The sequence below is a fragment of the Diabrotica undecimpunctata genome, chromosome 8 (genome assembly GCF_040954645.1).
Source record: "Diabrotica undecimpunctata isolate CICGRU chromosome 8, icDiaUnde3, whole genome shotgun sequence".
Lineage (NCBI taxonomy): Eukaryota > Metazoa > Arthropoda > Insecta > Coleoptera > Chrysomelidae > Diabrotica > Diabrotica undecimpunctata.
This window is the reverse complement of record NC_092810.1, coordinates 117,135,808-117,152,296: the sequence shown is the minus strand read 5'-3', so window position 1 is coordinate 117,152,296 and position 16,489 is coordinate 117,135,808. Positions and strand designations below refer to the sequence as shown.

General features: G+C 33.5%; 1 protein-coding gene across 1 annotated transcript in view; it reads right to left on the bottom strand.

Moving 5' to 3' along the window:
- Positions 1-16,489, bottom strand: part of Exo84 (exocyst complex component Exo84) — a 31,420-nt gene that overhangs the window by 12,796 nt on the left and 2,135 nt on the right. Inside the window, exons 3-8 of the mRNA XM_072540819.1 lie at positions 15,702-15,901; positions 9,543-9,685; positions 5,133-5,286; positions 4,320-4,446; positions 4,012-4,211; positions 2,707-2,844 (exon numbers count right to left, since the gene is read on the bottom strand). Coding sequence (XP_072396920.1) covers positions 2,707-2,844; positions 4,012-4,211; positions 4,320-4,446; positions 5,133-5,286; positions 9,543-9,685; positions 15,702-15,901 — 962 coding nt within the window. The remainder of the gene's footprint in view (positions 1-2,706; positions 2,845-4,011; positions 4,212-4,319; positions 4,447-5,132; positions 5,287-9,542; positions 9,686-15,701; positions 15,902-16,489) is intronic.

Genomic DNA, 16,489 nt, shown 5'->3' with positions numbered 1-16,489 from the left:
GTGTTGGAACAAACCTATTTTTAATTAATTTATATTAAATGTAAATAACAAAGTTATAAATTTTATTTAAATGTATTAAAAAAAATAAATACTTTGAATATTGTAAATTTCATACCTTTTTAAATTTTAAAATTAAAAATTAATATTTAATATATTAAAAATAAAGATTTTATTGTGAAAAAAAAAACAAAAAAAAGACAGTTTGCAAATCAATTTCATCGAAATTTTATTAAGCGTGGATGCGTAAGTTAAATAAATAGCTCCCTTCCTACTCCTTTCCCACTTCCCCCTGACTATATTTTTCATGATGGTTTTAAGCCGACGGCCACGGTTTGAGTTTATGCAGAATGTGAAATGTCAACAAGAATTATTTCCGTATAAAAATATATAATTGTTTAGAAAAAAACTGGAGAAGATTAACTATAAATAGTAAAACGACATTTAATATTGAAATGCAGTACAAATTAAGCAATTCTTGGTAGGCTTGTATATGTATATATATATATATATATATATATATATATATATATATATATATATATAAATATATATATATATATATATATATATATATATATATATATATATATATATATATATATATATATATATATATATATATATGAATTCCACAGAATACAAACATGTCCCAAATGATCCAACCACATATCTAGAAAAAACGACCAAATCCATTATAAATAAGTCTACTCTATCTCCAGACCTCAAAAATCTCTTATACCCAGAGAAAAAATCATCCCGAATTCCAAAGATATACGGCCTTCCAAAACTCCATAAGCCCAATGTTCCCCTAAGACCCATCGTCAGTGCATACAACTGTCCCACTCAGAAATTGGCAAAACATCTCGCTTCATCCTTACAACCATTAGCCGAAAACGCCTCGTCCTTTGTCAAAAACTCTTTTCATTTCATTGATCTTCTGAAAAACTTTTCTATTTCGCCCTCAGACATACTAGTCAGTTTTGACATTGTTTCTTTATTCACCAACATTCCCATCGATGAAACCATTTCCATCTTGGACTCTAAACATCAAATTCCCCAAGACACATTATCTCTTATAAAACACTGCATGTCTAATACATATTTCACGTTCCAAAATCGTTTCTATCGTCAAATCAAAGGTGCCCCAATGGGATCGCCCCTCTCTCCCGTAATAGCAGATATATACATGGAACATTTCGAAACAGTAGCCTTGTCCTCGTCAAATCTCAAACCCACCTGCTGGTTACGGTACGTTGATGACACCTTTGTCATTTGGCCCCATGGTAAAGACACATTAGATCTCTTCCTCTCCCACCTGAATGGAATACATCCCAGCATTCAATTCACGATGGAAGTTGAGTCTGAAGCGTCTTTGCCATTCCTTGATGTTCTTATTCAGAAAAATCCACCTCACAGTTTTTCCTATTCCGTGTACCGGAAACCCACTCATACAAACCGCTATCTCAATGCCCAGTCACATCATCACCCCGCCCAACTTAATTCAGTCATCAACACTCTTATTTCCCGTTCCATAAGACTTAGCGACAACAATCACAGGTCATCCGAAATCAATTCAATAAGACAAACACTCCTACAAAACGGCTACTACAAAACCCAAATCAATAGAAGCATTCAAAAACTTCTAAACCCCATTCCATCCAAAAAAGAAACCTTGCCGCCGGATCAACCCAAAATCTTTCTACCTTTTATTAAAGGTGTCACTGACAAGATCAGTAGAACTCTTATCCCTCTTAATATCAAAACCATCATCACCACTCACTCCAAATTGTCCAATCTCGTTAGATCCGTAAAAGACCAAATCCCCAATGAAGACCATGGTGTCTACGAGATACCTTGTTCCAGTTGCCCACGTACATACGTAGGACAGACAAACCGACGAATCCATAACCGTATTTACGAACATTCTCTATCAGTCAAACATTCCGATGCCACTCCAGCCCTAGCCCAACATCATATTCAGACAGGCCACAAAATAGATTTCGAAAAAGCAAAAACCATCGCTCCCATCCGCTCATTAAAAGCGAGAATCATTCGTGAAGCTATCGAAATCGAAAAACGGCCTCACAGCTTGAACACGCGCGATGACGCGAAACGATTGCCGGCAACATGGCGACCCCTTCTTCAGCGACCTCCCGCCCTCACCGCTCAGGCCACGTCAGTTCAGACCACATCAGCGCATACCGTTCCCGCGCATACAGCGAGTATAAAAGCAGCCACACAGGGTAAGACCGGTTGTCACTCGACACTGGGGAGTAGGCAGATTGAGACCTCAGTGCCGAGAGACAGTTCTTGCAATATAGAACACGATACTGGTACGTCTCGAGTGAGGGGAGTAGGCAGATTGAGACCCCGAACTCGAACCGAACCGTATCCCTCTTGATAATGGCTCCAAAATGGGTGCCGAAACGTCGAGTTTTAAATTCTCAACGCGGTTCTTCCCGAGAACTCAGTAATTTTCATATATATATATATATATATATATATATATATATATATATATATATATATATATATATATACACGTATATGTATTATTATTATAATAGTTACGTTAGGAAATATTAATTTAATTAGGTAAATGCTAGACAGTTGTGTTTTATAGCAACGATCACGAAATTTTCTTTATGAATAAGAAAGGAAAATAGTATATGGAAATTGTATTGTTTCAAATTTTATATTACTTACTTGGTTTTCCCTTCCTAACTGATTTAATAACCTTACTGCTCTTCTGGCAGCCCTCAATCCTCCTTGTAAAGATTTATCAGGATTAACTTCCAGTTCTTTCATTAAAACTTCGGTAAGGCTATTTTGTCTTTGTTCAACCTACAAATTTTTTATATACGAATCGTTTATTTCTTTTATAATAATCTATGGGTTAGGTATATCGATAGCATATCCATCAAGCTTAACAGCAAATCTGTGAAACTCAACTGTGTAAATTTTTTAATTGAAATAAGGTTTATATAAACTAAAAATGAGTACCCGGGTTACCAAAATATTGGTAATGTTGGCCAAAGATAAAGTATAACAGAAAGAATCATTAGGTACCTAATTAAAAAAGTAGTTTTTTATATTTGCAGTTTCTGATTTAAGGTTAGGTTTGTTTTTTGTTTTTACTCCAGTTTAATCTGTAGACAATAATTTTATGCCAGTAGTTGTAAATAACAAAACGTACCTACAGAATGGGAAAAAGATACTAATCGGCTGAAACATAATAAAGAAAGTTAAGGGGCCATACAAAAATAAGTGCCCGAAGACAAGAACGAAGAGGTTTCTGTAAAAAAGTTTGTTTTAATTAATTAGTGTAAGATTTAAAAAAATGGTATTTGATTTATTTTCAGATTTATGATCCACACAATTACATGAATCCAGACACCTATTCCTGAAAACCATACAAATTACTCGAGACTTCAAAACACGGACACTCGCGATTAAAGATGAACAAGGACAGCTACAAACAGAAAAGCAAAAGATCCTTAACAGATGAAAAACAAACTAAAAAATCTGCAGGGTAAGACGAAATTGTGGCTGAAATTATGGTAGCTGACACACATGTGACAGACTTCTTCTACATCTATACATTGCTATAAATCTCCTAGTAATGTTAGTAATGTTAATAGTTTCTTTGAACCCTTAGAGACGGTTTTGGAGAAGATGGTCAAATATATATTGAATTAATTATGGTGATTTCAATATCGATACATATAAAACGAATTGTAACTACAATAAACTCGTAGTAAAAATTTTTTTGTACGCCACTGGAAGACCAAGAATAACTGAACGGTCATCACGATTTCTTGGAATTTAGTGCCTACAACTTTGAAACTGTACTCTAGTGATTCTGAGTCCCCTGTAACAGTTATGACCATTACTGTTTCCTATCCATCAGGAATTTTTTTCCGTGAAAACAACATACAACAAACAACAACAACGCCCCACAGCATATTTTTATTTAAAGTTATTACGATTAGAATTAAATAATTGTTTTACCTTCCTTTGAATATCGAGGAACACATGATCGTGTTTCTCATTACCGGCCGTCATTTGGTTAATATATTCCTTAGCTTTTTGTAACAATGAAAGAGCTTCTTCGAAGTGTCTTTGAGCTACACACACATCAAGTTCCTCTGGAATGTCCAAAAACCATTCTGGGTGCACCATTCCTACATCGTCTTCAATTTCGTCAAATGCTATAAATATTGTTAATTAAATGTGAATATCGATAACTACATGTAATACACAAAATATAATTGAATAATTAATATTTTTTGTTTAAAATAAATAAACAAAATATTTACGATTATAACTCGGAGACTCTATTGAAGCCGATCGTGAGGGTGATTTTTCCGAAATAGATTCTCTCTTTTGTTGCTCTTGAGCTAGTCTAGTCTTCTTTGCTTGGTCAAATTTGTCCAACCATTCTTTCTAAAACATATAAAGAGAAACGAATTTCATGAAACCTATTAATTGATACGGCGCATTAGCTATGCTGTACTCAGTGCATTAAACTACTAAGTAGAATTAGGACACTCCAAGGCACCGTTGCTCAGTCATTGTAGACGACACAGGTCATACACACAACAAAAAAAGCAATTTTTCGCAAAAAATGAGTGCACTGTTTTTAAATATTTGAGTATCAAAAACACAGAAATGGGATGCTCACGATAATAAAGAAAAACTAAATGAAATGACCGATATACATGTCAAAAACAAATATTAGCAATATATGGGCGGATTTAAATAAATTTTACACAGGTGTAGGTACTCGAACACTGTAGACTTCTCAAGAAGGATTACAGGTGGAATCGAAAAATATAAATCATAATACAAATCTCAATTAATTAACAGATAGACCTAAAAAAACTTGGAAAATGACAGTACTGAACAAAGGGAAAGAAATGGGAAAATTCTGTATGGACTATATGATATATATGGTATGATACAGAACTACACAGATAAAAAAATATATTTTAGACATATTATAGACAAAAAATATATTTGAAATTGTTTAATACCAATAGATCTCGTCCTAGTAAATTCGTATTGCAGTTAAGTCTGAAAATATGTTGAGTGCAGTAGTAATAAAAATGTATCTATTTATATTAACTTACCTTGTTGGAATTAGAAGAACATTGAAAAACTCTCGTGTCCGGGAAAATTAACAATTTAAACGCGTGTTTAACATTTCCTAAATCTCTCACGTTAACCACTGCCAGACTACTTAAATCGTACATTATTTCATAAATGTACTTCATCAAACCTCGACTAAAAAAGTAAGATCTCATTTTAATAATTTATAATCAAAATCTTAAAGTTGTAATGCAAAAAGTTATACAGCAAGCAGATAGCTTAAGTACGCTATTATTTATAATAATATTTGACAGAATATTGAAGAACAAAAGGATTCGAACAAAAATCTACAATCATAGAGTATAAATGGACGTAGTTATGCAAGAAGGAACCAACTATCAAAATACAAAATTTGATATTATTGCTTATATGGCATAAGGAAGGTTCAAACTTTGTTTAGCAAAAAAGAACCAAAGGCTTCAGCATCAATATTTTGTGTTATAGCAGTTTGAATCAACTACCATTTACGTAACTATCGTTTTGAGATTTGCATTCAGGATCCAACCGCATAAAGTCATTAATATGTTTTACAAGAGGGAACCAAGTACATCTGTGTTTATTAAAATGAATCAAAGGAGCCATATTGTATTTTACAAAAAAGAACCAGTGTTGTTGTCTTCTTGCCTGTGCTTGTTGCTGTAGCAGTTTTGAGTGATTCATGTGGTGGCCAGAATAGAAATATCAAGATAGTTCTTAAGCTGAAAAGTATGTTGGAAGTCCACCCTTCCAACATACTACATAGCCTTCAAAATATTACTATGAAGTTTTTAGTCTCTGGGCACAGTTTCCTGCCAAACAACAGTAAATTCGGTGACATTGATCTGTCCTAAAATTCCAGCAAAGGCTTTACGCTCCTGAAGACTATATCAGTGTTATGAAGAATGCTAGAAGACGAAATATTTTAAACGTAGTAAAAATGGAATCTGTTGACTTTAAGTCTACAAGTGATATTGATAAAAGTATTGTCAACAGAAAAAACAGACACAACAAATACCAAGATAAACTGGTTGAAATTTAAACAAATCCGCATTATTAAAAATAAACCAATGTCTATTTATGTCAGTAACAATTACAACAACGAATTTGTTGAAATAAATCTGCAAAAACGAGGAGTTGGCAGGCTCCCTTCCATGTCATCTTTGTTGAAAAGTATCTGGCCAGAAGGAAAACCAATATCGCCTGAAAAGCTGAAGGATATCGCATCATCTCTTCTTTCAATTCCAAATGATTGTAAAAACTTTTATCGTAATTTATCATTTAATGAAGAAATTGAAGATGACATTGATGAATAGAATGGAACGTTGGACTTTCAAATTGAAATTGATTAAAATACTATTCCATTATATTAAAAATGAACAACAAAAATATCTTAATTTTTTCATTACACTAGTATTGTCATAATAATTATTTCCATCACATATTTTAGTTCAGTTTATTTTTATTTTTAAGCTATAAAATATTGTTAAATTTGCCTTTATTTTTTACATAGTTTTTCCTATTACTATTTTCAAATAATTACAACAAAAATATAATCTAAAGAAGTTTGTTTTTTTATTTCCCTATTGTGAAATGTACTTAATTAATATGTATAATACGCAATAAGGAACCAATCACCATTTTTTGGGAATACCAAAGTAGTTATTTTATATTATGTTAGTTTAAGTATCAACAATAAAAATACTATGTCTTTCCAACACGGTACAACTTTCAGTAAGGTTGTAACTTGTTCCTGTAATTTATAATAGATAGCTTTGCGAAAATATCTTTCCTGAAAAACACACTTTTTGGAGTTAAGTCCTTCTTGCATAACTACGTGGCTGTTGATATTTGCTCCCAAATATTTTATGGAAGTTACCTGTTCTAGCAGACAGCTACGAAAAACTAAAGAGGCTGACAAAAATTGGGACGGAAGAGATAGAAAATATGGAAGTAGAGTATATATGTACGAATCACAATAGGAAAACGAGTCGATATTTCTTTCAAACAATAGCAGCTTTTCATATTGTCGCTCTTAACTTAAAGACATTGTTCTGAAGCTATTTTTTTGTGGCATTTTTTTATTCTTATTGGCGATCTTGACTGAAAGATGTATCGACTGAAAGATGTATTGACCCTTCTTATTGTCGTTCTTGATTTAAAGGCGTATTGCCACAAATATGTATGGATTGAAAGATTCTTCTTCTTCTTCTTTTGAAGTAAAACGCTGTGGTCATTGGTTCATTGTTTCTGTTAGTCAGTAGAAGTGGTCCATTATTTTTATTGGTCTGTTGTCTGCAATGATCAGTAGGTATGTCGAACACTCGAACGTTTTCTGGTAATCAATGAAGCATTAGAAAATGCTATTGCGCTGGTCTCTGCATTTTTGAAGCAATACAGTCAAACTGCAAATCTCCCATGGTTGCACCCCCATCTTACGTAACTCATTCGTTACTGCATCTTTCCATCTTTTTCTTGGGCGACCAACTGACCTTCTGCCATCGGGCCTTTCCCATAAGGTTGCATTTAGTAGTCTTTCATCATTCGATCTCAGTAAGTGTTCTGTCCATCTTATACGATTTTCCTTAATGTATCGTAGTATGTTTTCTTCTCCGTAGAGTGCTTGGAGTTCCTGATTATGTCCTCGTCACCATTCTTCCTTTTGTTCGTCGCGTCGTCTCTACAGGACCCAAAGATCGTTTGTAGAATCTTCCGTTTTAGACTAATAATTCTGTTGTTTGGCGCTGGTTCAATGTCCATGTCTCATTTCCATACGTTATTATGTGGCGAATTACAGTTTAAACTCTAAACTGAGTAGGACCAATGTATATTTTATAAACATTGACGACTAGAAATTAACGTGATTAAAACATAGTAACTGTGCATAGGAAAAGACGAACCACTAAGAAGATTTGTAAGTAAGAAAAGATCTCCTAAGTAAGTACGATAGTTCATATATCTTGTAGTAAAATACGAAAAGATAGGAAAAGAAAGACAGAGTACAGCATAGTATTACATATGGACAAGTAATAGAAAAAAGCATGGATAAAATTAGAAAAAATCTTTAGTATCTTGCGAATACGTAGGCAGGTATGGACGAAAGTAGAATACCTAAAATATTAATGACACCATTAACTGAATACTCCCCGAAAAATGAATGAGAGGCAGATCACCTATTAAATACTTAAGTGGAATTAAGAAAGCCATGCCAAATATAAACTTGCGTTTGCGAGAAAACAAAGCGTTTCAGAATCTGAACACCTGGAATCCCTACTAGATAGAGATAGAAACACATATACATCGAGACAGGCATTGAGCATATCAAGCAAACTTATCGTAATCCTCGTAAAACAAATTGGGAAGCATATCAAGCAGACTTGGAATATTGTTTAGGTAAGATTAAGGCATACATTGAACGTAGACATGGCCGCCGAACAATTTCAAGAAGTTGTCATGTCAGCGTTTGAAGATAACTGTCCGGAGATAGTGAGGAATTTCAACGGGAAATTAGTTAATTTTCATTTCCATTAATTCAAAGTTATAAAATTTTATTTACATGTAATATAAAAAAATAAATACTTTTAATATTGAAAATTTCATAAATTTTTAAGTTTTAACATTAAAAATTTTACAATTTAATATATTAAAAATAAAGATTTTATTGTGAAAAAACAAAAAAAGACAAATCGGTTTGCAAATCAATGGAATCGAAATTTTATTAAGTGTGGATGCATAAATTAAAGAGCTCCGTTCGTACTCCTTTCCCACTTCCCCCTAACTATATCTTTCATGATGGTTTTAAGCCGACGGCCTCGGTTTGAGTTTATGCAGGTGTCCTCTTCAGGAGTGTTTTGAAGTATAATAACTGTGACCAAATAGCTCATTTCAAATGTCCATCTATATGCCTCTATATTTTTTGATAGTTCTATGTCAGGGTATTTGAAAAATGGACTTAATTTATTTTTTTTTTTAATTTATGACTTATGCCACTTTCATTCTCACAGGCTCATAAAGGGTGATAGTCAATGGCTACTTAGGTTTCTAAAATATTAATGAGTCCTGGACTGATCAGGGTTTTATAAGCATTTAGTTTCCCCAGTAAATATGTCTGATTTTTGATGCCCGAAAATTCCTTTTTATGCCCGATTTGCTAGATGGATTCTTCATTACCATGTTTGTGTTGTTGTGTCTATCTAATAGGGATTCCAGGTGTTCAGATTCTGACAATACATACAACAACAACATAGTGGCATAGACAACAAGTACAAGATATGCACCAAGTACAGCAGGATGTGAGAGAAATCGGAATTAGAAACTGGAGAACGAAAGCTCAAGCTAAACAAGCCAATACTCAACCTGGGCCATGGAGCCAATGGTGATAATGAATATAATTTAATATATATTAAAATAATTACCTATTGGAATTTCTATTTGTTATCATAAATCCATCTGTAAATAAATACACGTGAACAGTTTTCAAAGATGTATTTTCTGTTGGATCAATTTCTAACAAATCTCCTTCATATAAAAATTTTCTTCCTGGTACTTCTAACAATTCCTAAAACATTACATAATTATTTTATGGAACGCACCTGTGCGAAACAAATATTAGTAAAATATTATGTAGGATAATTATAATTAATTGAAACTATGTAGTTAATTATTATTAATACCTGATCAATACTACTAAATTATACTACTTTCTATTTTAAATAAAAATTCTTCCCCCAATAATTTTGAAGGACATGACAAGTCCTTGTTGAAATTGTATCGATGCCTGACTGTGAGATAATTATTGAAGGTGCATCGGTTCCTCCAGATCGGCATATTGTAAAGTAAATAATGGTTCCAAAACATACTAATCAACATTTGACTTTTATTATTTATTTCTAAACATCAAAATAAGCATATTTTCAACTGAAATTGCGGTTAATTCCCATTAAAGATAGTAAATGAAAATATTAAAAGGAAACAAGAAGATAGCTTCAGAAAAAGATCATTGTTTTGTATAAAACTTAATGAGGTCGCTGGTTAAATGATATTCGATAAATAATAATAACGAAAAAATTCAATAATTTGTTTGTAAATCAATTAGCGAAAAATAGCAAATATAACTGTCAATAAATTAAGAAATTAACTGGTCTTACTCATTATTGATGTTTGTACAAAGAAAGACTTACCCTTTGAAATGTTTTAGTCGTTGCCAAGGAAATCTCGTTGGTACGTCGGGACGTCCGCCGACGCGGCTCTATGGCACGAGAGCCACAAACTTCGTGTGTTTTGTTCGCTGTCTTGTTAGGAAGTGTTTTTAGATTGCAGGTCAGAAAAGAATCTTTTGGCCGTTGGGTAGAAGAGGGTACATCAATAAATCACCCTATTGTATTGTAATTGAGACCGTAATACGAAACCGTACACTTGTGTGCATATTTGTGACACAGAATACAAAGGAGTCAAATTCTCCGCACTTCAAACATAATACATGAGACAACCAGTTTGGCAATTTTACGAAATAACCGGAAACAATATGTTTTACCAAAGTCGTTAGAATACATAGCATTATATTAGATCACATTACAGTACCGTAACAGAAATATTAATAGTAAAAATATGAAAAGAAATAGTATATACTTTCCCAAACATTCTCCCGCGCCAAAAACGAATGTTTTTAAGAACAGCTGAAAATATAAGTGTAAAGAATCGACATGAAAGATCGATATACTAATAAAGAACTAAGTAAGAATAAAATATTAGTTGACAAATAAGCGGCGGTCATATTTTGACCACAGAACATTGTTGGATGTCATCTGACCCTGTGCTCAGATTAACAACGAGTACAATGTCATCAATTAGAAAGGAATAGCGTCGAATCAGTAAAATTTTTTCGACCGACTAAACTAGAAAGACTGTGTCATACACAATACCGTTGGCCCATTTTCCTATAAGAATTCCGTGGGGTGCGAAAAGACAAGAAGAAGAATAGCGTCGAAATCTCGGCGTAATGATATTTCGACGAGCTCCACGGTAGGAAAATGCCAGTTTGGTGAAAATTGAAATAATTGTGCCAGTGGAAAACACGACTAACACAATCAGAGAGGTGTTGATTAGAAGGCATTTGATGCCGAGTAGAGGGTGGTATCAGTTCTTGTATGTGTTTAATACGATTGCCAATTTGGGGTAGAAAAATTAGCTCAAGGGAGCGCAATCGTCGATATCGGAATCGAAATATCGGAAGATCGGACGAACAACCCTTTGACAAAAGTGACTAGATCAGCCAGCAATATGGCTGCCAGGAGTTCCAATCTTGTCGAGACAGAGCGAGCATGAAAATTGGACTAGACTCGTTGACAAAAGTGACTAGATCCGTCAGCAGTATAGCTGCCAAGAGCTCCGATCTCGCGATAGATGTTCCTGTATAGAAATAACACCAGAAATCTAACACATACAAGTACAGAGGTCAGATGTATCTGTTCAGATATTTCATCATCCCAGGATACATTGAAGTACCACAACGATTTTAGAACACGTTTGACTTGCAAAAAGACATGGAAAATGAATAAAAACAAGAGGATAGCAACAAAAATACGACTGATTTACAAACGAATGGCCCGCTTTGTGAACGGTTTGTCAAAGGGACAAGAAGAATGAGAAAAAAAATCAGTCGTAGGATTCCATTTTAGGCCCAGTACCGTAAAAATGAAAGGTTCCTCTTTGTCAACGAACAACATGTCAAAATGCCTAAGCCAAAGCCTGAAAATAATTAGAGATGGTTGCTGACGTTGTCGATTTGTCTAGCGTAAAACCATCGAGCTTTAAAAGCTAAGCGAGTGCTCACTGCAGAAGGTGAGTAGTATCAAAGAGAATCACTTGTAGCGTGATTCTGACGTAAGTGCGTCGAGATGGCTGCTGGCCCACTCCCTAGCGGAAAACCATCGAGCATTAAAAACTAAGCGTTACTCTTGTAGAGTTTATGAGCGAAAGAAAACGAAGAAGTACCGTTAGTAACGATACGTAGTAAAAACTCTTGGAGAGGTTTAAAAAAGTCCGATCTCCAGAGAACCCCTTTTAAAGTTCCAAAATTCCTTATTTACTTTAATTTACCGATACGTTTGCTCTATATCGCAAATAAAACAACAACGAAGATATCGAAAATTAAGTAAAGAACGAGATGCCCTTTTGAGACAAGTATCAAAAGCATCGATTAGCGACACACCTCGAACGTCATATAGATTGGCGTCGAAGCTAGTACGAATTTTGGATAAAAGAAGCGAAATAAAAATTTGTTTTTTGAAAACTGTGTGAGAGTTATAAGAAATAATCGATTTAAAATCGGATTCAGAAACCGGCATCATATGTTGAGAAGTAACAAAATCTTCCATGAATGCAACATATGTCTCTTTGAGATTCGGAAGTTTCCTGAAGCGATTCTCTAGCATACAAAATGAAGATATGCATAAGAATAAAGAATAAGTAGCGAATATAAACAAGAGAAAAAAATAAATAAAGAGATAAGATAAAAATAACAGAAAATCGGTCTGTTAATTTTCGAAAAATTAACAACTTAGAAATATCCTTCACGAGCTTCGTCGTGTTGGGACAAAACTGACAGGTGCCTACTCTTTCCGACTTCCCAAAACCTTTGTAGAAAATATCTATGTTTGTATACATAGAAGTAATGAAAGAGGTGAAATAAAATATAGAATAAGTCGTAGAGACTCGCCCTTATAGAACATAATTGAAAATGATTTCTAAGACCACAGGATAATTTGGGTCGCCAAGAATTTTGACCAGAATTTACGAAACGAAAAACCAATTCAATCCCTATGAGTATTTCTATAAGATCTGATTACTAAAATGCGTGATTTGGTTGATCACGGAAATAAAATTGGCTGTGGAGCCTGTATCTAGCAGGATACGAATTATACGAAAGATACGAAAACATATTTGATCTGTATCAACTATGTGGAAAGAAATAGATGAGGCCGTTAAATGTGGTTGTGTAGCAAAATAGAAATGTTAGTATTTGAAGAAGTGATTGTCTAAAGGAACAAGATGAATTTGAGCGTTGGTTAACAAACGAAGCAAAACGCGAGACCGTGATTCGCTAACCGTGCAATTCGTCGTTTCGAATGAGGTGGAATCAGGTCACGTACACAAGAAGTATGTGGATTAACCAACGAGAAAATTTCCTGAAGCCGTTTAGTCCCAAAAAATACAAACATTTACATGAATAGTGAGAACCAGAACACAAAGCACGAAATAGACGAGGACATTAAATGTGTTTGTGATGCAAATTAGAAATGTTGGTATTTGAAGAAAAGATTGTCTAAAGGAACAAGATGAATTTGAGCGTTGGTTAACAAACGAAGCAAAACGTGAGACCGTGATTCGCAAACCGTACAATTCGTCGCTTCGAATGAGGTGGAATCAGGCCACGTACACAAGAATTATGTGGATTAACCAACGAAAAAAGTTCTTGAAGCCGTTTAGTCCCAAAAAATACAAACATTTATATGACTGATAAGAACCAGAACACAAGACACATTTAACACCTTGATTAGTTACCTTAGAGTGCTTTGTGGCACTAACGAAACCACAAGTAACGGAGATTTTATCAAAATATTGAAATAAGACAGCGATTATCAAAAGCGAGTAGAAGAAGACAATAAATTCAATCGAAACAAGGTTGTGAGATTTATGAAAATCTACCCTGGCTACGAATAATCATGAAGGCGTGTGGTTTTGATACTTGAATGCGTTTCATAGGCCTCTTTGAATCTAGAGAATGCCGAGTATGGCGCGAAAAGTTGCATTTGTTCATTTTGTTGAGCATTGTAAGATACAAGCACGAAAGAGAGGACAATGCAAACATAAATTAACAAATCAACACGAAGAGAATATCTAGATTTAAAAAAGTGAACGGTTTTAAACAAAATCAATTGCAAACAAGTAAGCATATCGATAAAAAGGTAAGTAACGAAAGGTAAGTAACACAGAAAATCGAAAGAAATGTGTTTAGTTAACAAACAAGACGTACAGAATGAGTTGGAAAGTATTGTACCAGTAGAACAAAATAATTCATAAAAATCAACACAAAAATAACGTAAATATGTAAATAAATCACAATAAAACACAATAAATCGTAAATGTAATATATGTATAATTAATGTATGATATTAATCAAAATATATATGAAAGTATTTTACCTATTGAAATTATGAATTATAAAAATAGAAATAAATTTAAAAATTGCTGTGTAAATATGATCCAATTTAATTATGTAAATTAAATTTAAAAAGAATGCCGAAGGACCGATTTAAAGTTAAATTGAAAAGAAAAAAAAAACAATTAAACTGAATTAATTGAAACACAATGAAATTAATTAAATCAAAGTCAAAAAAAATTATTATTTATCATCCGGTCGAAGTGGCCAAATGTTTTGTATAAAACTTAATGAGGTCGCTGGTTAAATGATATTCGATAAATAATAATAACGAAAAAATTCAATAATTTGTTTGTAAATCAATTAGCGAAAAATAGCAAATATAACTGTCAATAAATTAAGAAATTAACTGGTCTTACTCATTATTGATGTTTGTACAAAGAAAGACTTACCCTTTGAAATATTTTAGTCGTTGCCAAGGAAATCTCGTTGGTACGTCGGGACGTCCGCCGACGCGGCTCTATGGCACGAGAGCCACAAACTTCGTGTGTTTTGTTCGCTGTCTTGTTAGGAAGTGTTTTTAGATTGCAGGTCAGAAAAGAATCTTTTGGCCGTTGGGTAGAAGAGGGTACATCAATAAATCACCCTATTGTATTGTAATTGAGACCGTAATACGAAACCGTACACTTGTGTGCATATTTGTGACACAGAATACAAAGGAGTCAAATTCTCCGCACTTCAAACATAATACATGAGACAACCAGTTTGGCAATTTTACGAAATAACCGGAAACAATATGTTTTACCAAAGTCGTTAGAATACATAGCATTATATTAGATCACATTACAGTACCGTAACAGAAATATTAATAGTAAAAATATGAAAAGAAATAGTATATACTTTCCCAAACAATCATAATTCTTGAAAATGTTTATGTGAAGTTAAAAAGTGTTAACCCTGGGGGGTGTGCGCTTTTAAAAATCGCAAGAGTGGGCGCGAGACGCCACTTTATGCCGCAAGCAGAAAAACGTATAGATTAATTTCTGAATGCCGTAAATTCGACACCTATTACTTCAGCATCTCACTGACACCTAAATAAATCATATAACGACGTGGTAATTGCATCGTAAGTAGCCTAATATAGTCATTTGGAAATAACGGGACGGACAGGCGGATATAACTAATACTTTATGAAATTTTAAAATTAATAAAAAAGCGATACACAGCACCGATAGTGCCCCCGCCGGAGGATTAAGAAAAAACACAACAGTAACTCATCTCAGTAAAGGCAAAAAATATGGTCCATTAGTTCAAGATCTATTTAAACAAAATTGAAAAAGGGAAGATTTTCTAGAAAAAATTAATAATTTTCCAAAAAACTACTATTATTTAACACAGACTTAAACATATTTACCTTGCATCCTTCCACTTTTTCTAAAATGGCTGCAAGTTTCTGCTTATTTTCCTCTTCTACATCCTTGTCATTACTCTTATTCTCCCTTTCAATGCTCAGGTGCTGAGTGTCTTCTAAAATAGATGTTGTTGACAGAGCACTTAATAATGATTTTTGTTCTGATAGTAAATGGGACAACTGATACATTTCACTTTCCAAATCTAAACGGTATTCAGGAAAATATTTTTAAATAATTAACTAAACAAATCCCTAGTAACAAAGGAATTTTCAATTTTCACTTTCAAGATATTGTCCTACCCCTTGGTAAAAGTCATCCTAATGTAATATATTATGTTTTTGGTTCCCTTTTTATAATTGCTATATTCATCAAATAGAAAGAGTTCAATACAAGTTCTTAAGGATTAAAGCTTTTAGATCAAATTATCACCATATCAAAACCTGATGAGCATGAATATGAGTGAATGAGAAGGAACTTTCTTCCTTTGCATACTTTAGATTAGATACTTGACATCCTTTAGACTTTCATGTTATTTGACATGAGTTTTTCCACATGGTTATTAATTGCCCAAAATTTTTTGCACTATTAAGTTGAGGCTTCCATCCAGAAACAAGCAGTCTTGACATTTTATTTGTATGTTTTCATTGTACTTTTTTTTTATGGAAACTCTATTCTAAACCATACTGGACATAATGCAGCCAGTTGGCTTATTGTACATCTTCCAGTAACTCATGATACTGATTCTGGGATTCTAAAACCCTGTACTGTTTTGTTGTACTAATTATAAGCA